This window comes from Entelurus aequoreus, linkage group LG15 (genome assembly GCF_033978785.1).
Source record: "Entelurus aequoreus isolate RoL-2023_Sb linkage group LG15, RoL_Eaeq_v1.1, whole genome shotgun sequence".
NCBI classification, from domain to species: domain Eukaryota; kingdom Metazoa; phylum Chordata; class Actinopteri; order Syngnathiformes; family Syngnathidae; genus Entelurus; species Entelurus aequoreus.
The window spans coordinates 9628984-9654333 of record NC_084745.1 but is presented as its reverse complement, the minus strand read 5'-3'; the positions used below and the strand labels follow the sequence as shown (position 1 = coordinate 9654333).

At 36.4% G+C, this 25350-nt stretch overlaps 2 protein-coding genes across 4 annotated transcripts in view; both read left to right on the top strand.

Moving 5' to 3' along the window:
- The window catches only part of LOC133629772 (nebulin-like), a 175880-nt gene that overhangs the window by 93730 nt on the left and 56800 nt on the right, over positions 1-25350 (top strand). The gene's annotated exons all lie outside the window — the stretch shown is intronic.
- On the top strand, positions 1108-25350 carry ssr1 (signal sequence receptor, alpha). Of its 3 annotated transcripts, XM_062020751.1 has the most exons (10): positions 1108-1264; positions 5399-5532; positions 5612-5708; positions 10356-10459; positions 10547-10705; positions 10772-10848; positions 12240-12318; positions 12395-12488; positions 17516-17530; positions 20533-20841. In XM_062020751.1, exons 1-10 carry the CDS (start codon positions 1195-1197, stop codon positions 20598-20600), a joined length of 897 nt encoding a protein of 298 aa, XP_061876735.1. In that variant the 5' UTR covers positions 1108-1194; the 3' UTR covers positions 20601-20841. The 3 variants fall into 3 exon arrangements, with proteins under 3 accessions (XP_061876735.1, XP_061876737.1, XP_061876736.1); XM_062020753.1 differs by lacking the exons at positions 17516-17530; positions 20533-20841 and adding an exon at positions 25307-25350; XM_062020752.1 differs by lacking the exon at positions 17516-17530.

Sequence of the window (25350 nt, the reverse complement as noted above, 5' to 3'; positions counted from 1 at the left end):
AGGCCGGGTCTGGACACAAACACTGATACGAGACGACTCTCAATCCAAGATTGCAAGTTGTCCCTTTGCACAGATAGAAAAGTACAACTTCAGCACAATTGATAATAACTATAGCAACGGCCTTTAAGCATAAGAGTTGTGTGATAACTTATACATAATTATTATTTATTTTTTATTTTTATTTTTTTTATTGACATCCAGCATCAGACATTCCTATCCATTACATCATATTCACATACATCATTTATCTGTTGTCTGCCCTAAATGTCAAAATATTTTTTTGTTTATATCCCAACCATACCACCCCCCCCCAAAAAAAAGAAACAGCAAAAAAACAAAGTAATACCTACAAATACATCAATTAAAATAAACAAAAAAATAATAATAATACATTATTAATAATAATCAGAAATAAAATTAAATATAAACAGATACATATATATATATATATAAATATATATATACATATATATATATATATATATATATATATATATATATATATATATATATATATATATATATACATACATGCATATACACATATAGGGAGTAATCCTTTTTTAAGCAGTACAATCACTAATTCGAAAAATTAAAGTCAGGCGTATGGGGCGTGACATAGCTGACCCAGTTTTCCCAGTATTAAGTACATTTAATTATTAATAAAGGCAGTTTACATAATTATTCTAACAACGCTACTTCACATACCAGAAAAATGAACCACAAAAGTGAATCAAAGTCAAATAAATAAGTAAATTAAAATAAATAAATTATATAGATGTGTATATATATATATATATATATATATATATATATATATATATATATATATATATATATATATATATATATATATATATATATATATATATATATATATATATATATATATATATATATATATATATATAAAATTTTTAGACATTTATTTTTTTAAATAATGTTCTAGTCCAGCTGCCATTTGGATGGGCAATTGCTGGAACTGCATCTGCATGTGCAATAAAAACGGCTCCCACGCGAACGGCTCACAGCTGCGACTCGGTTCTCATCTTCACTTAAAAAAAAGAAAGAAAAAAAAAAAAGAGCCGTTCAGAAAGACTCGCTTCGTTCGCGAACGTCACACCTCCACTGCCTGTCTTAGCGGCTCTCTCGCGCAGCCTGTCCGAATGAGAAGGCGCTGATTTCGGCTCCACAATGATGACATTTCTCCCCAAACTCCTTCTGGTTGTGTTACTCGCCTTCCCGGCGCACATCGTCAGCAGGGGTTCGTAAGTCTAATGTATCCCCCCCCCGTCCTGTGAGGAAGAAAACAAACAACTTGAAGCTAGCTTTAGCCGCCTAGCTTGTTAGCTTCACTGCTAACTGACGCGAAGGCCATTCTCCTTTTGACATGTGCCGGCTAGCTGTAGCCTTATTGTTATTATTTATTCATTAGGCGTTTTTTAACCTTCTTAGCTATTGTTGCACAGGTTGTACATCTCAACAAAACAATACCGCTTATGGTTAATCGCTAAAGTTAGTCTGCTTCCTCATACACTGACGTGTCCTTACTGCGAGCTAACAAGCTAAGTGTCGTGATTAGCCTGCTAACTTCACTCATTACTGTCACATAATGTTCTTATAACATATCATAGTGAACATTATTTACAGATATTATAACTCAACATTGACTTCTTAGATTGCAGAATATGTAACTTGTGAAAATGGGACTTTTGTGATAAATAAAATATCCTCTGGTTTGTGGTGATTACGTTATTGTGAGTACATTGATAATGTACGCACATCAATTATATCATTATATAAATGTATTTTATTAGTAACAATGTCAATATTACTCTGTGGACATACAGTTAGGTCCATACATATTTGGACATTGACTAGGGGTGTAACAGTACACAAAGATTAGGGTTCGGTACGTACCTCGGTTTAGAGGTCACGGTTCGGTTCATTTTCGGTACAGTAAGAAAACATCAAAATATAAATTTTTGGGTTATTTATTTACCAAATTTGCAAAATCTTCCACCAAAAATATTTTTCTTAGTGGAATATTTGATGTGAAGTAATTGGAACCTTGGATAGGTCAATAATTCATAATAACATTCATTTTGATTCAATATTATGTTTTGAGCAATGACAGTTTGAAAGGAAAAAAAACAGCTTAGTTTTACTAGTCAACATTGCAACTTTTTCTAAGTTACATTTAACCTTTAAGCTTTTTTATTTCACTTTTGTTATGTTTTTGTTTATTTTAATAGTATTTTTAGAATGTGCCGTGGGCCTTTAAAACAGCTGTGGGCCGCAAATGGCCTCCGCGGCACACTTTTGACACCCCTGCTATAGATAATAAAAAATTAAATCTGATAAATCTATGGATAAAAAGCAGAGCCTGGCGACGCATGCACGTTTATCATAACTCTCTCGCTGTCTCTGTCTCTGCCTCTCCCTCACCAATGCTGCTGCGCGCACAATTTGTTTTGTTATTAACCCCTTCTTAACCCTGAACGTACATTGAAAATACACGCAACCCTAACTCAAAATGACGGACATTTGAGGCATTTAAGAAACTCCGCCCTGACAGCTCCGCAAAAGAGGACATGTCCGGTGAAAAGAGGACGTATGGTCAGTCTATTGTAGCCCGTTAGCTGCTAGCATGCCGTGTGTTGTGCCTCAGTGTGCATTGTTTACACAACGTGTGTTACGCTACTTAATATGTCCGTGTGGAAACTTGTTCGGTACACCTCCGAACCGGAACGCCCGTACCGAAACGGTTCAATACAAATACACGTACCGTTACACCCCTAACATTGACACAATTTTCAGTATTCCAGGTCTGTACAACACCACAATGGATTTGAAATGAAACAATCAAGATGTGCAGACTTTGAGCTTTAATTTGAGGGTATTTACATCCAAATCAGGTGAACGGTGTGGGGTTTTTTGTCCGTTTTTTTTTAATATTGGTTTTTAATATTGTTGTGCAGCACTTTGGATTTTGTTGTTTAAATGTGCTATATAAATAAAGTGGATTGGATTTTAAGGCAGTGTTTTCAACCACTGTGCCGTGGAAGAATATGTAATTTCAACTATTTGGGTTAAAAATATTTTTTGCAAACCAGTAGTAATAATCTGCAAATGTGCTGTTGTTGAGTGTCGGTGCTGTCTAGAGCTCAGCAGAGTAACCGTGTAATACTCTTCCATATCAGTAGATGGCAGCAGGTAGCTAAATGCTTTGTAGATGTCGGGAACATTGTTTGTCGTGATCACAATATGCGGACGACAGTGTGCCGGTAAAAAAGTGTCTAATGCTTAAGCCAAAAATTAACAAAAAGCGAGTGCCGCCAAGAAAAGGCATTGGAGGGAAGGCTATGCAGAACGAAACAAACGGAATTGGCTACAAAGTACACAAAAACAGAATGCTGGACGACAGCAAAGACTTACTGTGGAGCTAAGACGGCGTCCACAATGTACATCCGAACATGACATGACAATCAAAGATGTCCCCACAAAGAAGGATAAAAACAACTGAAATTATTCTTGAATACTAAAACAAAGTAGACGCGGGAAATATCGCTCAAAGGAAGACATGAAACTGCTACAGAAAAATACAGTAAAAAGAGAAAAAGCCACCAAAATAGGAGCGCAAGACAAGAACTAAAGCACTACACACAGGAAAACAACAAAAAAACTCCAAATAAGTCACGGCTTGATGTGACAGGTCATGACAGTACACCTACTTTGAGACAAGAGCTTTAGTGATGCATGGTTGTTTATGGTTTGACATCATATCCAACAATTGCGACAACGACTTTTTACTGTCAACTGAGTTTCGTTTTCTAATGATTTCTGCTGGTGTTGTGCCTCCGGATTTTTTCAACGCAAAAAATGTGCCTTGGCTCAAAAAAGATTGAAAAACACTGTTTTAAGGGACCAAAAGTAATTGGACAATTGGCTACTCAGCTGTTCCATGGCCAGGTGTGTGTTATTCACTCATTTTCCCCCCTTTATTTCATTTACAAGGAGCAGATAAAAGGCCTAGTGTTCATTTCAAGTGTGGTATATTCATTTGGAACCCGGGGAGGTCATCTCTCAATATGAAGTCCAAAGAGCTGTCACTATCAGTGAAGCAAGCCATCATTAGGCTGAAAAATCAAAACAACCCCATCAGAGAGATAGCAAAAACAGTAGGTGTGGCCAAAGCAACTGTTTGGTACATTCTTAATAAGAGAGAACGCACTGGTGAGTTCAGCAACACCAAAAGATCTGGAAGACTACGGAAAACAAGTGTGGTGGATGACAGACAAATCCTTTCCCTTGTCAAGAAAAACCCCTTCACAACAGTTGGCCAGAAGAAGAAAACTCTCCTGTGTACCAAGTCAACAATTAAGAGAAGACTTCACCAGAGGAAATACAGAGGTTTTATCACAAGGTGTAAACCATTGGTGAGCCTCAAAAACAGGAAGGCCAGATTAGAGTTTGCAAGGAAACATCTAAAAGAGCCTGTGCAGTTCTGGAACAACACCTTATGGACAGATGAGAAAAATATCAACGTGTACCTGAATGATGGAAAGAGAAGGGAAGGAACTGCTCAAGATCCAAAGCATACCACCTCATCAGTGAAGCATGGAGGTAATAATGTAATGGCGTGGGCATGCATAGCTGCCAGTGGAACTGGATCTCTTATATTTATTGATGATGTGACAGCTGACAAAAGCAGCAGACTGAATTCTGAAGTGTTTCGGGCACTATTATCCGCTCATATTCAGCCAAATGTTTCAAAACTCATTAGACGGTGCTGCACATTGCAGATGTACAATGGCCCAAAGCATACTTTGAAAGCAACCAAAGAGTTTTTAAGGCAAAGAAGTGGAATGTTCTGCAATGGACAAGTCAATCACCTGACCTGAATCCGATTAAGCATGAATTTCACTTTCTGAAGACAACATGGAAAGGGAAAATGCCCAAAGAACAAGTAGGAACTGAAGACAGCTGCAGCAGAGGCCTGGCAGAGCGTCACCAGGGACGAAGTCTATGGGTTCCAGACTTCAGGCTTTCATTGGCTGCAAAGGATTTGCAACAAAGTATTAAAAAGTGACAATTTGATTTATGATTATGTTAGTTTGTCCAATTCCTTTGGTCCCTTAAAAGGTGGAAGGCACATATAAAATGTGTTGTAATTCCTACACTGTTCACCTGATTTGGATGTAAATACCCTCAAATTAAAGCTCAAAGTCTGCACTTAAAGCACATCTTGATTGTTTCATTTCAAATCCATTGTGGTGTTGTACAGAGCTAGAATACTGAAAATTGTGTCAATGTCCAAATATTTCTGGACCTAACTGTATCTCTTCAGTGCTGACACTTGTTTGGTCAATAAATAAGCTTTTTATTTTATATTTAGGGCCATTGGTTAGTGCTCAGGATCTGACCGAGGATGAGGAGGTGGACGCGGTGGAGGATGACATCGTGGACGACGCGACGGCCGAGGATGAGGACGACGAAGCCGAAGTAGAAGACGACGAAAACACGGAACTCGTAAGAAAATGACTCATGAGGTCCAAACAACATTAAAGCAATATTGTTGAAGCTGACTTGTCTGTGTGTTTTCTTGTAGACGGAAGAAAAGGAGGATGAGGAGGAGGAGACGTCGGTGGGCGAGGTGAAGGCGTCGCCAAACGCCGATACCACCATTCTCTTTGTCAAAGGAGAAGGTAATGTTTTTTGCTCTTTTCAGAGTCTGTAAAGTTTTAGGATGTTTAGTGAAGCCTGCGGTAATAAAAACATTGAACTAAGGTGGGTCAGAGGCGAGATCATTTCTATGAGGAAGATTATTCCTGTATGGATACTTCACCAAACTGTTTTTATGCTCATAAACAACAAAGAACAAAATTAAAAAGCCACTTTTGCATAACAGGGGACTTTTAAATGTTAACTGCACTTTTTTTCCCCTTCCTATTATCATTCACAACCATTATGTAAGACAAGAGAACATATGTTTTTCTTTTTTTTATGCATTCTAACTCGTAAATAAATGCTAACAAAAGTCTTCTAACAATGGTGGTCACTCTATTCCCGCATTGTAAAAAACATCCAAAAGCTTCCAACATTTTATATGCATTGTGTGTGTGTGTGTGTGTGTGTGTGTGTGTGTGTGTGTGTGTGTGTGTGTGTGTGTGTGTGTGTGTGTGTGTGTGTATGTGTGTATGTGTGTATGTATATATATATATATATATATATGTATAATGTGTGTGTGTGTGTGTATATATATATATGTATAACGTGTGTGTGTATATATAGTAATAGGCACATTCATAGCAATGTAATATTTACGTATTTAGCTAATTTTAAGCATAGGGCTTCGCATTAATTTTAATTTTACAGATGCATCACAGCGCTCGCTATTTCCTTCAACAACAACACTACTAATCATGGCCAACCTAATGAGAGACAACAAAGACTACTTCGGGACAAATGATGACCCACAGACTTATATTTTTGAACCTGAATATAAGGAGGATGGTGATGATGAACGTTTTAAAAGCTGTGTGCTAAACAGACCAAGCTTTAGTGAAAGACTTAAAGGCCTACTGAAACCCACTACTACCGACCACGCAGTCTGATAGTTTATATATCAATGATGAAATCTTAACATTATAACACATGCCAATACGGCCGGGTTAACTTATAAAGTGACATTTTAAATTTGCCGCTAAACTTCCGGTTCGAAACGCCTCTGAGGATGACGTATGCGTGTGACGTAGCCCGGCGAACACGGGTATGCCTTCCACATTGAAGCCGATACGAAAAAGCTCTGTTTTCATTTCATAATTCCACAGTATTCTGGACATCTGTGTTCGTGAATCTGTTTCAATCATGTTCATTGCATTATAGAGAAGGAAGCCGAGCAAGCAAAGAAGAAAGTTGTCGGTGCGAAATGGACGTATTTTTCGAACGTAGTCAGCCACAACAGTACACAGCCGGCGCTTCTTTGTTTACATTCCCGAAAGATGCAGTCAAGATGGAAGAACTCGGATAACAGAGACTCTAACCAGGAGGACTTTTGATTTGGATACACAGACGCCTGTAGAGAACTGGGACAACACAGACTCTTACCAGGATTACTTTGATTTGGATGACAAAGACGCAGACGTGCTACTGTGAGTATGCAGCTTTGGCTTTTTTTTGCGTATGTACGTAACTTTTTTAAAATATATAAGCTTTATGAACCTTGGGTTAGGTGAACGGTCTTTTGGGCTGAGTGATTGTGTGTGTTGATCATGTGTTTGAATTGTATTGGCGTGTTCTATGGAGCTAGGAGCTAGCAGAGGAGCTAGGAGCTAGCATAACACATACCGTACCGTACGTGCGCGTCACGTACGTAACTTTTTAAAAATATATAAGCTTTATGAACCTTGGGTTAGGTGAACGGTCTTTTGGGCTGAGTGATTGTGTGTGTTGATCAGGTGTTTGAATTGTATTGGCGTGTTCTATGGAGCTAGGAGCTAGCAGAGGAGCTAGGAGCTAGCATAACAAACACGCAGGTGTTATTATGCAGGATTAATTTGTGGCATATTAAATATAAGCCTGGTTGTGTTGTGGCTAATAGAGTATATATATGTCTTGTGTTTATTTACTGTTGTAGTCATTCCCAGCTGAATATCAGGTACCGTGAGTATGCAGCCTTGGCTGCTAAACATTCGATAACTTGACCGTATGTGCGCGTCACGTACGTAACTTTTTTAAAATATATAAGCTTTATGAACCTTGGGTTAGGTAAACGGTCTTTTGGGCTGAGTGATTGTGTGTGTTGATCAGGTGTTTGAATTGTATTGGCGTGTTCTATGGAGCTAGGAGCTAGCAGAGGAGCTAGGAGCTAGCATAACAAACACGCAGGTGTTTTTATGCAGGATTAATTTGTGGCATATTAAATATAAGCCTGGTTGTGTTGTGGCTAATAGAGTATATATATGTCTTGTGTTTATTTACTGTTGTAGTCATTCCCAGCTGAATATCAGGTCACCCCCGGCTCTCACAGCATCTTCCCTATCTGAATAGCTTCAACTCCCCACTAGTCCTTCACTTGCACTTTACTCATCCACAAATCTTTCATCCTCGCTCAAACTAATGGGGAAATTGTCGCTTTCTCGGTCCGAATCTCTCTCACTTCATGCGGCCATCATTGTAAACAATAGGGAACTTTGCGTATATGTTCAACTGACTACGTCACGCTACTTCCGGTAGGTGCAAGCCTTTTTTTTATCAGATACCAAAAGTTGCAATCTTTATCGTCGTTGTTCTATACTAAATCCTTTCAGCAAAAATATGGCAATATCGCGAAATGATCAAGTATGACACATAGAATAGATCTGCTATCCCCGTTTAAATAAAAAAAATTCATTTCAGTAGGCCTTTAAGCATCATATAGTAACAGTAGTATACTTAGCCGGGGCCGATATTTGATAAGTCAATTAACCAATGATAAATGAAAAGTAATGTCGGTAAGTTTTTCAGCGTCGATAAATTGCCATGTGCGTGCTTCAAGAGCATTCACGCTTTTTGTCGCTTTTAACGGCTACGCATGTTTGTACTGTAGCAGAATGAAAATAAGGGGGTGAATTATCTTTCCTCATTAAGTGTCTTTGATTCTTTTTGCGGGGCTGCTGGTCCGCTAGCATCACACAGTGCAACTAGTTAGCATGTAGTAGCTAACATGGACAAAATTATCACAAAACATAAAAGTGTTGTCATGTTATGTCAAGTGTTCCTCACTCGGAATCTGACAAACTTAATTTTTGTTTTGCATATGACCTGTTAATACATCTGTTTAAACTGTAGTGTTTATATTGTTACTTTGCACATTTGTTTAAGAAGATCTTAACTTGATTGTCAGTTAAGTAATGTACAACTCTATCTCTGCCTACATGTTCAATATTGATGTGCAACTTTGTTTGTCAATACTTTTTGTTATTTTATTTATTGTTGTGGTTGTGTTTATCTGGGCCCACCCTAATTCCCTCCTTAAAATATTTTATTACTTTTGGTTGCATTTTTTTATTCAAGTGCAAAATTTTCCTAACAGACAAAACATATTTTATTGTTTGTTTTATTTAACTTTGAGATTCAAGCGTTTTCATTACATTAATTACAACGTTAAAATAATGCATTTGAAAGGATATACCTGCATTATTATTACATCAATGGTTAATTTTGTCTCATAAGAATAATGGCAATAACATTGTTTATTGGTAATAATTTGTAGGTCAATATTAGAGATGGGATTACAATTATGATTCAAGAGGTACGATTCGATTAATAATTGATTATTGATGTATCTCTAATATATATATATGGGTGTTGTTTTGCATTTCTTTTTGTTTCACTAAATAAGCGTTTGCCACTTTCAACTTAAAAAAACAGTGCATTTGTTATACAAAACAGTTTAATTAATTCACACATTTATTAAATTAATGTAAATGTGTGTAAAACTGGAACATAACTGCCCTAAAATAAAGGAGTTGGTCGCATCACTCTGTGAGGTGGCTCACTGCAGTCAGCCAAATTTTATCGATTATTGACGTTTACTACTCGATTTTATAATCGTCCATGTCCAAATTGCGATCTATGTAAAAATCCCTTATTCCCCCCACCTCTATACAATATATTGTCAAGCAAAATTGGTTATCGGCCCAGGTCCATCGCTATGTGCTAAACAAGAAATACAAACATAATAAACCAATCACTTAGTGTGCAATGTCTGCTCTCACTGGGCTGCCGACTGATGGGATGTTCATATCTTCCCTTTTAGAAGAAGAATTAATCATAATCTCCCCTCGAGTAAAAAAAAGAAAGTGTCTTTCTCGCCATCTCCGGGTATAAGTTGGATGTCAAAGTTGACCAACTTCTTGGTTTATGTCCACAACCTTCTACTGTTCAGGTGAGAGGCATGATTTATAATCTAGAATTAAGTTTTACCAACTCAGAGGTGATGCAGCCGCAGCTCAGTACTGTATGTCAATATAGCAGCATAAGCTAGTTAGCTCTCTGTGATCACGGCACAGCTAAAAATAGTTTGTCTGCGTAAGCGCTTATAATAACAATATCGCTAATACTTGATTAATATTCTGGTCACGAAATGTAAATGGAGTATTTTTGGTGGGTTTTAGATGTTTTTTAAAGTGCTTTATGGGTTTTATTAGTGCATTGTCATTAGCTGCATTGTTAGCCACCTCATACTTGCTGTATATTAAGAATTAGAGTGCATAAAGAAAGAAAAACACGTGTTCTTGTCTTACATGATAAGGATTGTAGAAAAAAAGTGTACTTCCCCTTTAAATGTGAACGTCTGCTGTCTCTTTCAGACTTCCCTGCCAACGACATTGTCAAGTTCCTGATGGGCTTTACCAACAAAGGCTCAGAGAACTTTGTGGTGGACTCTCTGGACGCTTCTTTCCGCTACCCTCAGGTTAAAACTGGACCAGATTTGAAAGACACAAGAGGAGGACGCCGCCCTTTGCTGTCTTGACGTGGTCTTGTTCTTCTCTCCTGCCAGGACTACCAGTTCTACATCCAGAACTTCACGGCGCTCCAGCTGGACACGCTGGTTCCTCCCAGCAAGCAGGCCACCTTCGAGTACTCCTTCATCCCGGCAGAACCCATGGGAGGGCGACCCTTTGGACTCGTCATCAACCTCAACTACAAGGACAGCAATGTAAGTGAGGAGTTGTCGCCTAGCAACACCACCCTCAATTAAATGACACTTTCTTCTTGCTATTAGGGCAACATCTTCCAGGACGCCGTGTTTAACCAGACGGTCACCATCACTGAGAAGGAGGACGGTCTGGATGGAGAGACGTAAGCGCCCTCTTCTTTCTTCCTGTTTTCTATTGGTTTTTTAGTTTATTTTAAACATGCATACATAAGGATGCAACAATTAACCGGTTTTACTATTAACCGTGATTAAAAACGTCCCGGTTATTGAATCGGAATGGCTCTCCTACAGTATCAGTTGCTTAGCGTTGAGTCAGTTAAGTGTAAACAAACAGCAACAGGTACTCCTGTCATTCAGTGACCATTTAACGTTAGATTGCTTGTAAGTTAATAAAGCAAGTGAAAAACAATAACATAACATTGTAGAATAACAGCACTGTACAGTGAGACCAAATTATGTGCATTTCAGTTATAATTACCGTAACACAGCATAAAGTAGATTATTAAAAATAAATTGGTACAGGTGCCAGTTGATGACAATAACACTTGCATGTATTAGTCTTATTTTAATAATACCACTATTAATGTATGAATACTTTTTATGTATTCTATTTGTACTAGTATATTATTTGCTTACTATTCTTGCCAACTACAGATGGTTACTGTTTACATTTGAACCGACACGGTACCAATTCCCGGTACCTGAGGATCGATATCGGTACAAGTTTTCGGTGGTTTTGTGTGTGTTAATGAATATTCTTTGTTTTTGTAAATACAATCTCATTTTTATTGAAACATTTAAAAATAAGCTGATTATGATAACCGCTGTTCAGTTGTTGTATCTTGTTTTATTATCAGATTGCTGAGTCTCATTTGCAGGGACGACATTAAGTTGCAATTAAAGTTGCAAGACATTACATGGCATCAGTGTATAGTTTATTGTGATTTTTTTGTGCCCTAAAAAGCGTTAATACTGCAAGTGTCGTATTTATTAAGCAGCAGCTGTTTGATTGTAACGTGCATTCTATTTGTAGTTTTCCTTAAAAAATTTGTAAGTGTTGAAATCGTCATGTAAAATTGCTAATGCTAATCAGTAGCATGTCAATAGCAAAGCCAATGTATATTAGCATTAAGCGAGCACATTTTTGGAAAAGTGGAGCCTTACTTCCTTTGGAGCGTTTTTTTGAGTTACTTTGTTGGCATCAAAAATCGTACCATTAGCTAGATGTAGTTTGACTGATTCTGCGCTCAGTGCTGCTGGAGTGATCGCCGAAGTGCGGATAGCCGACTGAATTGGCAACCGGGCGTGACGTCACGTGCAACCCAGGTACCATAACATTGCACCGTGGGATTGTATGTGAATCGGTGCCCGGTAGGACCGACGGGATTGGGTTGGTGCCAAAAAAGTACCACATTCGGTACCCATCCCTACGACAGTATAAATAACACATCACAATCTCCAAAGAATGTTTGTGATTTTGCTTTTGTGCTTGTGATCCTTGCACCCACGCAACTCACCGTCGACTTCCTTCCAGCATCTTCATGTACATCTTCCTGTCTGGCCTCGGACTGCTCGTCGTCGTCGGCCTTCATCAGCTGTTGGAGTCCAGAAAGGTAACAGCAGCATGGCTTGGACGACATTGACTTGTTTAGTTTCTCATTCTTTAAACGTGTGTGTGTGCGTGCACAGAGGAGGCGTCCTGCTGCGAAAGTAGAAATGGGAACGTCGAGTCACAACGACGTAGACCTCAGCTGGATCCCTCAAGAAACTCTGAACCAGATCAGTATGTACACAACTCTACTCATATATACTGTACAGTGGGGGTGCAATGGTACGTGTCGACGTATTTGGGGTTGCTTAATTTTTGGTACAGTTAGGGAACAAAAGCCAAAAGGTAAAACTGCTTATCGTTTGGGTGCAATTTGTTTTTTTAAATGAATCATAAAAAAACTCTAAATTCCTTGTCCTTATTGTCCAATAATACAATAGTCAAATAAAAATATAGATTTATAAAAAAAATGTATGCAGATGCTGCTTTCATACATTTTGTGTAGGTCCAAATAATTTAATAGCTGTATAAGCTTTCTTGATAGGCGACAAAGCAAATTAATGTAATATATAATATAGTTGTCCCTTGCTTATCATGCTTATTTCCAGACCCGCCTGTGCTAAGTATGATTACTTACAAATGTTCATAGTTAAGGGCATGTTTACGACCTAAGAGTTTGTACATTATAAGAGCCCTCGAAACGTGACACATTTACATAATAGAAAGTAAGACATGTACTATACTAGGGTTGTGCGATATAGACTTTACAAGACATCAATGATATAAATTTGTCAGCCGATAGAGCTTTTAATACTATTGTCTTATTGTGATAGTGCATGTTGGCACATTGTAGCTGTGTCCAGCAAATTTGACAGCGACAAGCGAACGAACGCTGCGTCCTCAGCGCAATGACGCATCCTCGCTAGCGGCTAACATCCCTCTTCACTGCTAAGCTACTTCTAAGTCAGCGATCCACGCCTCCATGTGAGACAAATAAATTGTTTCTTACAAGTACTATTATAACTGGATGAGGAGGAATAGCTAAACATGCTACACTGCACACCGTTGAAGGATATGCTAACCGCAAGCTACAGCTCTTAAATGTAAACAAGTAGGTGAATTGATACAAATATCGACAGCAACGATACCAAGTAGTATAGTATCAGGTTGATACTACAGTGGTTAGTTACTAAAACCAAAAAAATATAAATCTTTTTACAAACTTTTGTCATGTGACAGATATTATTACATCACTATGCTGTGTTTTGGTTGGATTATAATCATGATCAAAAATGTCATCATTCGAATGATCCTGAACATTTGAAGTATCAGTATCCGCATTGGTATGACCAATACTGTCCCTGTAACTACTTGGTATCGGACCGATACCCAAAACTGATGTAAAATGTCCAAACAACAGAAGAATAAGTGCTTGTTACATTTTAACATTAATGTAGCTGTAAACATGTTACAAACAGAAGTAACCAGACATTAACAGTAAATTAGCAAGTAGATTTGTAATAGGTTTGACAAAATAATACAACCAGAATTGATGCAATATGTTATCGCATACGTCAGTAGCCAAATTAGGAGCCTTTGTAACCCGTTTTAAAATAGTCCTATATATACCAAATACCGTGATATATGTTTATCACAGGAGGCTATAGATTTTAAGCCACATTGCACATCCCTATACTGTACTGTAAAACAAATACGAGTACCGTATTTTTCGGAGTATAAATCGCTCCGGAGTATAAGTCGCACCGGCCGAAAATGCATAATAAAGAAGGAAAAAAACATATGTCGCACTGGAGTATAAGTCGCATTTTTGGGGGGAAATTTATTTGATAAAACCCAACACCAAGAATAGACATTTGAAAGGCAATTTAAAATAAATAAAGAATAGTGAACAACAGGCTGAATAAGTGTACGTTATATGAGGCATAAATAACCAACTGAGAACGTGCCTGGTATGTTAACGTAACATATTATGGTAAGAGTCATTCAAATAACTATAACATATAGAACATGCTATATGTTTACCAAACAATCTGTCACTCCTAATCACTAAATCCCATGAAATCTTATACGTCTAGTCTCTTACGTGAATGAGCTAAATAATATTATTTGATATTTTACGGTAATGTGTTAATAATTTCACACATACACTACCGTTCAAAAGTTTGGGGTCACATTGAAATGTCCTTATTTTTGAAGGAAAAGCACTGTACTTTTCAATGAAGATAACTTTAAACTAGTCTTAACTTTAAAGAAATACATTCTATACATTGCTAATGTGGTAAATGACTATTCTAGCTGCAAATGTCTGGTTTTTGGCGCAATATCTACATAGGTGTATAGAGGCCCATTTCCAGCAACTATCACTCCAGTGTTCTAATGGTACAATGTGTTTGCTCATTGGCTCAGAAGGCTAATTGATGATTAGAAAACCCTTGTGCAATCATGTTCACACATCTGAAAACAGTTTAGCTCGTTACAGAAGGTACAAAACTGACCTTCCTTTGAGCAGATTGAGTTTCTGGAGCATCACATTTGTGGGGTCAATTAAACGCTCAAAATGGCCAGAAAAAGAGAACTTTCATCTGAAACTCGACAGTCTATTCTTGTTCTTAGAAATGAAGGCTATTCCACAAAATTGTTTGGGTGACCCCAAACTTTTGAACGGTAGTGTAAGTCGCTCCTGAGTATAAGTCGCACCCCCGGCCAAACTATGAAAAAAAACTGCGACTTATAGTCCGAAAAATACGGTACAGTAATATAGATTCACACACAAACATTCAGTTCTTAAACAACTTGAAAATACTGCACCTTGTTTAATGATGATCTGCTGTGCAATAAAGTACAGTACCTTACATCAATGTTTCTTAACCAAAAAATATCTGTTTCTCAGCTGTAGTCCGTATGGGCCACAGCGGTACTCTGTAATGCACTTTTTTACCACCTGTGGCAGTAATGACAATATCAAACAGAAGAAGTCTGGCGCTAAAGTAATCTAGAAGTTGCCTAAGCGCAAAAACTATTTAGTTTATCTATTTTAGCACTACATAATTGTATGTAAAAACATTTTTCATCAGTTATGACTCCCTTCTTATGCTGTATATTTGATTGGTATTTATTTTTCTAATCAGCCTGACCTAAGTCTAAGGTTTGTTTTAAATAAATAACAGTGTTTTTGATTATCACATGGTTTCATATTATTTGACATTGGTTGTAAACTATTTTAGGTTAGATATGTGAATGTGATTAAGAGTAAGATTACTAATTCAGTCAGTGTTAATATTTGAGTGGGCCCCAGGCTCTTCTGTAGTGGAAACGTTGGGCCCTGAAATAAAAAATTTAAGGAACCACCACTTTAGATGTTTCATATTATAAGTTCTTTTAGACATTTTTTGTTTGAAAATGCTTCTTTTTAGGCCCAAAAAACGTACAATAATTGCTTGAGATATGTACATCTTTTACTCATAATAGGCCGAAGTCCAAAGAGACTCAGCCAGGAACTGATATGAATTTTGAATCTGTAAAGCTTTCTAAGAAACGCGATTGAGTAAAGCGGCAACATTAGAAGCGCGTATTGGCGAGGGGCAACTGTATATTTTATTAAAATGTGTTTATTTTTAGTTATTGCTAAGGGCCTTTTTTTTTTTTTTAAATGATTTTTGTAAAGCTGCCACACACATTAATACACTCATGTGATTGACACTGGTAGCAAGGTGGGTCAAGTTCTGGCCCAAGGAAACAAGGGCAGTGACTAGGATGCAGAAAATGGGTTCGTTTTTGTTTTCGTAGCATCTCAGCCACGCTGCTGCGTTCTTCTTAGGAAAATAAACAATACAGACAAAGTGCAACAGTAATAGAATTATTTTTAGTAGCATCAAGTTTCATTCATTACCAGTTCCAGTTGTCAGCACTGTGCTTGACCTGCTTTCTACTTATCAAACTTGACCTTGGCTTTTTGGGTTTATTTCACGGGAAGGAGAAGTTCCCAAACAAAACTTAAAGACAGCGGGGACTTAAAGGGAAACTTCGGTTTTTTTCAACCTGGGCCCTGTTTTCATAATTTTTTCTGTATATGTGAGTGCTGGATAAAACATTTTTTGAGGTCGCGCCAGTATTGAGCAGGGCAGGCAGCCTCCAGCCCAGCTAACGCTCGTACACAGGGCAACTGGCTCTCGTCAAAATTCGGCCTATAAACATGCATTTTTTTCACACTGACAGGCTCAGATAGTTACAATGAGTGTCCGACAACATACTAGAAAGGAGAAATTAACGTATGTCTCTACCTTTAGCTGGAGATCGCTGTTTGTTGTGAGCTGTGTCCAAATCTCACCACGCTACAAATCTCGTTCCGAAATCTCGCGATAACTCGCGACAAAACACCGGTGGAAAAACAGTTACCTGACTGAGGTGAAGAGAGACGACCGAAGTGATTTTGTATTGGACTAAGTTACCGAAGACTGTTAGTTTAGTTTTATAGAAAAGGGTTAGGGTTAGGTAACTGTTTTTCCACCGGTGTTTTGTCGCGAGTTATCGCGAGATTTCGGAACGAGATTTGTAGCGTGGTGAGATTTGGACACAGCTCACAACAAACAGCGATCTCCAGCTAAAGGTAGAGACATACGTTAATTTCTCCTTTCTAGTATGTTGTCGGACACTCATTGTAACTATCTGAGCCTGTCAGTGTGAAAAAAATGCATGTTTATAGGCCGAATTTTGACGAGAGCCAGTTGCCCTGTGTACGAGCGTTAGCTGGGCTGGAGGCTGCCTGCCCTGCTCAATACTGGCGCGACCTCAAAAAATGTTTTATCCAGCACTCACATATACAGAAAAAATTATGAAAACAGGGCCCAGGTTGAAAAAAACCGAAGTTTCCCTTTAACATTTCAGGTTCTTACTTCTCCTTTGCACTTCTGCTACACTGGACTAAAAGAGTGTTGTTTTACGGTGTAAACACTTCCTGTCCCGCATCCAAGCGACGGTTCCGATACGACTACATGTACTTTTACACCCTTACTGTATAGACAATAGTATCTGGACACTTTTTCTAATCAAATAACAGGTAGGTGTCCAAATACTTTTGTCTACCTATCATCTCTTGGGAGTTGTCACATTCTTTCCACCCCAACCTTTGATTGAGCTTCTCTGTGCATGAGGATCACTCACCCTGCCCTCTTCTCTCTCTCTCTCTCCCTCTCTCTCTCCGTCTTGTCTCTCGCTTCTCCCCGCTGTCACGTCTCCTTCAGTGCAGAGTCGCAGAGGTGAGGGCTTTGTCTAGAAACTCGCCGCTCTGCACCATGCATGCATGCATGAAATGTAACACGTATGTAGGGGTGTCCCGATACAACTTGTTCACTTCCGATACCACACCAGCACTGGCCGATACCGTTATTAACCCTTGTGCACTCCTAGGGCCCAAAATGGGCATTACATGTGTTCCTTATGTGGTATGATTGTTCAGTTTGAAGGTTAGCAGTCTGAAATTTCACTATAGAGTTTTAAAATTGTTTTAAAAAATATAAAATAGCATTGTGCTTTTGATTGAGACATTGTATTAACCTCTTAAGGCCCAAGCTGTTTGTTTACATGCTTTTTTATTTCTCTTTGCTATTTGGGCTTATTGGACCCTAAATTAGAATAAAAACTAAAAATCATCTTTTGATATGATCTACTTAGTCCATAAGTACACAAATGTGTACTTAATGTGTAGTGACATGCACATTTTTATTTTTACACTTTTTTTTTCCAAATTCCATTGTATGTTATACTCTTCTGACACCACCACATAGCAGTATAAGTGTCCATATGTCGGCATAAGACCCCAATTCAGTAGTGTACACAATTTTGGAAATAAGAGCTAAAAGGTGCTGTCCACGCATGTGGCCACTAATCAATCAATCAATCAATCAATGTTTATTTATATAGCCCTAAATCACAAATGTCTCAAAGGGCTGCACAAGCCACAACGACATCCGCGGTACAGAGCCCACATAAGATATACAAATTAACACTTTCTCTTAAGACCTTTTTAAGCCCCATTGACTCCCATTAAAATTGCTATTTTAAAACATACTGTAATCCTGGTATATTGATATCCTTTTTCCATGAAAACTCAATTAATCTCATTTTTGCCGATTTTAAAACACTTTTTTTGGGGTGTATTTGTCCCCCTTAACCAACAGAAAATCCTGAGCATAATTATCAGAGCTTTGATGAGCGTTAATGAGTTAAACTGCCTTTAAACCACTGAAATTAAATTAACATGATCGTGTGTGTGCGCGTGCACGCTTAAATGTGTAGTGCACGTGTATAAATGTGTGTGTGTGTGTGTGTGTGTGTACAGTACAAGCCAAAAGTTTGGACACACCTATTCATTTCAATGCCTTTTCATTATTTTCATGACTATTTACATTGTAGATTGTCACTGAAGGCATCAAAACTATGACACCTGTGAAGGGATAACCCTTTCAGGTGACTACCTCTTGAAGCTCGAGAGAATGCCAAGAGTGTGCAAAGCAGTAATCAGAGCAAAAGGTGGCCAATTTTTGTTTTGTATTATTTCACCTTTTTTTTGTTAAGTACATAACTCCACATGTGTTCATTCATAGTTTTGATGCATTCAGTGACAATCTACAATGTAAAATAGTCATGAAAATAAAGATAATGCATTGAATGAGAAGGTGTGTCCAAACTTTTGGCCTTTACTGTATGTGTGTGTGTGTGCATGCGATTAACCAACCTCAAGTATTACATTCTGAAATTTTATTTTATTTTATTTTGCATTTACCGAATTTTTCGGGGTATAAGTTGCACCGGCCGAAAATGCATAATAAAGAAGGAAAAAAACATGTATAAGCCGCACAGGAGTATAAGTCGCATTTTTTGGGGAAGTTTATTTGATAAAACCCAACACCAAGAATAGACATTTGAAAGGCAATTTAAAATAAATAAAGAATAGTGAACAACAGGCTGAATAAGTGTACGTTATATGAGGCATAAATAACCAACTGAGAACGTGCCTGGTATGTTAACGTAACATATTATGGAAAGAGTCATTCAAATAACTATAACATATAGAACATGCTATACGTTTACCAAACAATCTGTCACTCCTAATCGCTAAATCCCATGAAATCTTCTACGTCTAGTCTCTTATGGGAATGAGATAAATAATATTATTTGATATTTTACGGTAATGTGTTAATAATTTCACACATAAGTCACTCCTGAGTATAAGTCGCACCCCCGGCCAAACTATGAAAAAAACTGCGACTTGTAGTCCGAAAAATACGGTATAGCATTCTCCTATTATATTAAAGTAAACAGTTTATGCTATTTATGACAAAAAGGCCATAAAACATAAAAAGATAGTACAAATGTTGTATCAAAAGATAGGTATGAACATGTTAAAAGATTTCAAGCTTTGAAAGTTAAAAAGTTGGGGCGGCGTGGCGAAGTTGGTAGAGTGGCCGGGCCAGCAATCGGAGGGTTGCTGGTTACTGGGGTTCAATCCCCACCTTCTACCATCCTAGTCACGTCCGTTGTGTCCTTGGGCAAGACACTTCACCCTTGCTCCTGATGGCTGTTGGTTAGCGCCTTGCATGGCAGCTCCCGCCATCAGTGTGTGAACGTGTGTGTGAATGGGTGAATGTGGAAATACTGTCAAAGCGCTTTGAGTACCTTGAAGGTAGAAAAGCGCTATACAAGTATAACCCATTTATCATTTTAAAAAACAAACAAAAAAAAAACATTTTTTAAAATAAATAAATAAAGTATTGCGGACTTATGACACTTATGGATCCTAAGAGTAAGTGTGTATAATCAATCTTAAACTTGCACAAGGGTTATTAATCTCATAGGATGTCGTCTAAAATCATTCATACTTTGATTATTTTGTGGTGTAAAAGGTTTGATCAAGTGAAATGAGTCAGAACAATAGTCGGAATGAAAAACACTAAACCTTATGATAGTGTGTTGTTCAAAACTGCAATATTGTTCAATTAAGCGTGTGTGCTTAGCTGTTGTGTAGCTGCAATCTCCTAGTAGCCTATAGCCGAGCATGTTTACCTTTTTGTCATTGACTTGACTAACTTGCTGTCAACTTTGCACAAGTAAACACGCTGCAGGGCTGCTTGTATCGGACATTTTACATGCAAGCTGATATCGATATCAGATCGGGACACCCCTAGTCGTATGTAACCATGGAAGCGCCTTCCTCAGTACAAGTGGCTCGGTTTAAAAAGCGGTCATCTTGTCCTCGCAGACAAAGCGTCGCCCAGGAGGTCTCCACGCAAACGCAACCAGAAACGCTCGGCGGGCTCGGACGAGTGACGCAAAGGACAACTGCCAGAGCCTCCCTGACATCACGGCGGCCTTTTTTTATTTTTATTTTTTTTCCTCTAGAACTTGAAAATCTGCTGAGCTGTTCAGCACACACGTGATTGAGAGGACAGTTGTGTTGTTTAAAACTGCTGATGCTGCTATAGTGAGGAGCTGCAACACAACCTTGTCTTTTTGTGTGTCTTGTTTGCAGCTCCGCACTGTATCGCTAAATAAATGCACTCTGGTCTTCTCTTTGGAGCGTTTTGTGTCCCCGCCAGCGTGTGTCGCACTGATGGCTTACAAACACGTTGAAGGTGACCTTACGTTCCTCTCGTTAACTGTAAAACTGCGCACCTGGCGACGTCATGGATGAAGCAAAACGTCAGCTAATTTATTTTGTAGGGGTTTTTTGTGTAATGGGGAGGGTGTACTGTTTTTGTTCTACCACTAGGGGGCGACACTCTGCAGGCGTCCTCAAAGTTTGTGAGCGAAAACGAAGCAGCAGCAGAGTGAATGTCTGTCAAGGGCTGCCATTCACTGACCTTTTTTTTTTTTTTTTGCTTTGTAATAAAAACAATTTTCTTTGCTCTCAAAATGTGAGTTCAGTGGTCGTGCCCAAAAGGGTTTCCATTTGTGGCCCGCAGCATATTCAGAGAATACTATTGCCGCCATCGGTGTGTGAATGTGATGTACAATGTAAAACACTTTAGTTACCATTACAGGTATGGTAAAGCGCTGTTTTGGTTGCCATTCCAGGTATGGTAAAGCGCTATGTAAATACACACCATGCTACAAATACTATTAGATCAATCACATTTATTTCATATTTAAATAAAAATGTTTTATGCCATTTTTTGTTAAAAAATAAATAAAAATGGCATAAAACAAATTAGAAAAACGTAAAATCGACTTGAGTATTAAAAGTAACAACAAAATAAGTCTTATTTTAACACTTTTATTATGAGTAGGACCCTTTTAAATTCCCAAGAATTTTACTAGGATTTGTGTAGCAGTTTTCTTTGACAAAAAGGCCATAAAACAAATAAAAACGTACAATTAACAGATCTGAAGTTGATCTAAAGACTTAATTGTTGAAAGTTAAAACAATGAAATATATATGAATGGGCCCTTTTAGATTCACAATTTTAGAGTGATTTTTTTTAAACTCATTTCTCAAATTATGTAAAGTCAATGTTATGAATTATTGACCTATTTAAGTCTCCAATTACTTCACATCAAATATTCCACTGTGAAATATTTTATGTGTTTGCTATATAAAAAACTAAAGTGTTCTTTAACAAAAATGACATATAAAACGAATAGAAAAGAAAAGCTTATAGTCGATGAATAGATCTGAAGTTGATCTAGAGACTTAAGTGTTATTAAAAAATGTTTATGTATATGACTTATTTTTAACACTTAAATCTCCCAAGAATTTTAGTGGGATTTTTTTTAACTCATTACTCAAAAATGAATAATTAAAATCAATAATGTTATGATTTATTGACCTAATTAAGGCTCCATTTACTTCACATCAAATATTGCATTTTTTTTTTCACAAAATCTATTTTTTACAAAAAGGACATAAAACCAATTAGAAAAACTTATCGACTTGACTATTGAAAGTAAAGAAATAAATATGACTTATTTTAACACTTATGAGTGGGGCCCTTTTAAATCCCAAATAATTTTAAAGTCATTGTTCAAAAAATAATGATTTAAAATCAACGTTATGAATTATTGACCTATTTAAGGCTCCAATGACTTCACATCAAATATTCCACTGTGAAATATTTTATGTGTTTGCTATATATAAAACTAAAGTGTTCTTTAACGAAAAAGACATAAAACGAATAGAAAAGAAAAGCTTATAGTCGATGAATAGATCTGAAGTTGATCTTGAGACTTAAGTGTTATTAAAAAATGTTTATGTATATGACTTATTTTTAACACTTAAATCTCCCAAGAATTTTAGTGGGATTTTTTTCAACTCATTATTCAAAAATTAATAATTAAAATCAATAATGTTATGATTTATTGACCTACTTAAGGCTCCATTTACTTCACATCAAATATTGCATTTTTTTTTTTCACAAAATCTATTTTTTACAAAAAGGACATAAAACCAATTAGAAAAACTTATCGACTTGACTATTGAAAGTAAAGAAATAAATATGACTTATTTTAAGACTTTTAAGAGTGAGTGTCTTTTAAATCCCAAATAATTTTAAAGTCATTGTTCAAAAAATAATGATTTAAAATCAATATTATGAATTATTGACCTATTTAAGGCTCCAATGACTTCACATCAAATATTCCACTGTGAAATATTTTATTTTGTGTTTGCTACATATAAAAAAAAAAGTTTTCAACAAAAAGGACATAAAACAAATAGAAAATAAAAGCTTATAGTCGATGAATAGATCTGAAGTTGGTCTGGAGACTTAAGTGTTAAAACAAATATATATGTATATGACTTTTTTTTAACACTTTTAAATAGCCAATAATTTTAGTGGGATTTTTTAAACTCATTACTCAAAAATGTATTAATTAAAGGGACAAGCGGTAGAAAATGGATAAAATCAATAGTGTTATGATTTATTGACCTACTTAAGGCTACATTTACTTCACATCAAATATTGCTTTTTTTTCACAAAATCAGTTTATTTTTTACCAAAAGGGCATACAACAAAGTAGAAAAACTTAACTTGAGTATTGAAAGTAAAAAAAAAAAAAAAAGACTTATTTTAACACTTTTATGAGTGGGGGCCCTTTTAAAACCCCAAGCATTTTAAAGTAATAGTTCAAAAAATAATGATTTAAAATCAATGTTATGAATTATTGACCTATTTAAGGCTCCAATGACTTCACATCAAATATTCCACTGTGTAATATTTTATTTTGTGTTTGCTATACATAAAAATTAAAAAAAGAATTTAACAAAAAGGACATAAAACAAATAGAAAATAAAAGCTTATAGTCGATGAATAGATCTGAAGTTGATCTAGAGACTTAAGTGTTATAAAAATGTTTTATGTATATGACTTATTTTTAACACTTATAAATCTCCAAGAATTTTAGTGGGATTTTTTAAACTACTAAAAAAATTAATTAAAATCAATAATGTTATGATTTATTGACCTACGTAAGGCTCCATCTACTTAACATCGAATATTGCATTTTTTTTGTCACAAAATCAGTTTATTTTTTACAAAAAGGACACAATACAAATTAGAAAAACTTATAACCAAGTATTGAAAGTAAAAAAAAAAAAAATTACTTATTTTAACTTTTTTATGAGTGGGTCCCTTTTAAATCCTCAAGAATTTTAAGTCATTGTTTAAAAAATTACGTTTTAAAATTCATGTTGTGAATTATTCACCTATTTAAGGCTCCAATTACTTCACATCACATATTCCGCTTTGAAGTAATTTTTGGGAATATTGCATCCGAATGCAGCTCCAGCACCCCCCGCAACCCGGAAAGGGACAAGCGGTAGAAAATGGATGGATGGATGGTTATTACACGTTTTGTTGTTTTGCCATTAAAAACAGGATTTTCTTTGAAAAAAAGGCCATACAACAAATAATAAAAACCTACAATTACCAGATAGATCTGAAGTTGATCTAACTTAATTGAAAGTTTAAATAATATATATATATATGACTTGTTTTAACACTTTTATGAGTGGGGCCCCTTTTAGATACCTAATTTTTAGGGGGATCTTTTTTAAAATCATTGCTCAAAAAATTATGATTTAAAGTCAATGTTAGGAATTATTGACTTATTTAAGGCTCCAATTACTTCACATCAAATATTCCACTGTGAAATATTTTATTTTATGTGTTTGCTGTATAAAAAAAAAAGTTTTCTTTGACAAAAAGGACATACAACAAACAAATAGAAAATAAAAGCTTATGGTCGACGAATAGATCTGAAGTTGATCTCGAGACTTAAGTGTATAAACTTATTTTCAACACTTTTGGATCTCCAATAATTACTCAAAAATTTAATAAAATAAGTAGTGTTGTGATTTATTGACCTACTTAAGGCTCTATTTACTTCACATCAAATATTACACTTTGGGGTAAATTTAGATTTTTTTTTTTCACAAAATCAGTTTATTTTTTTTACAAAAAGGGCATAAAACAAATTAGAAAAACGTATAATCGACTTGAGTATTGAAGGTAAAAAAAAAATATTAAAAAAACTTATTTTAACACTTTTATTATGAGTGGGGCCCTTTTAAATCCCCAAGAATTTTAAAGGGATTTTTTTTTAAGTCATTGCTCAAAAAATAATGATTTGAAATTCATGTTATGAATTATTCACCTCCATAAGGCTCCAATTTCCTCACATCATATATTCCACTTTGACATATTTTGGGGGGGAAATATTGCACGTTTTGTTGTCATGCCATAAAAAAAGCAGGATTTTCTTAAACAAGGAAGGAAATATAATTTAAACAAATTAAACCTAATTATCGAGAGATAGAACTGAAGTTGTACAAATTTAACATTGAATAATAAAAAACAAAATAATGTGTGACATATTTTTGACATTTTTATGACCGAGACTTGAGGGGAGCCCTAAAGGTTAAACAAGTCTATATCAAAGTGGCCCCGCATGCTTTGATCTCCAGCGTGTGGCCCTCAGTGGAAAAGCTTTGGACATAAAGGATCTTTGACAAGTGTTGAGTAACTTCTGTCTCACAGGATCTGGACTTTCTTGCTGTGCATCATAAAAAATGTCCACAGGA

What these genes read in the sequence shown, in the direction of transcription:
- ssr1 (XM_062020751.1), top strand. Translation starts at nt 1,195, where the DNA reads ATGATGACATTTCTCCCCAAACTCCTTCTGGTTGTGTTACTCGCCTTC. An exon ending in ACGACGAAAACACGGAACTC is followed by an intron (nt 5,533 to 5,611) that starts GTAAGAAAATGA and finishes GTTTTCTTGTAG; the next exon opens with ACGGAAGAAAAGGAGGATGA. An exon ending in GACGGTCTGGATGGAGAGAC is followed by an intron (nt 10,849 to 12,239) that starts GTAAGCGCCCTC and finishes ACTTCCTTCCAG; the next exon opens with CATCTTCATGTACATCTTCC.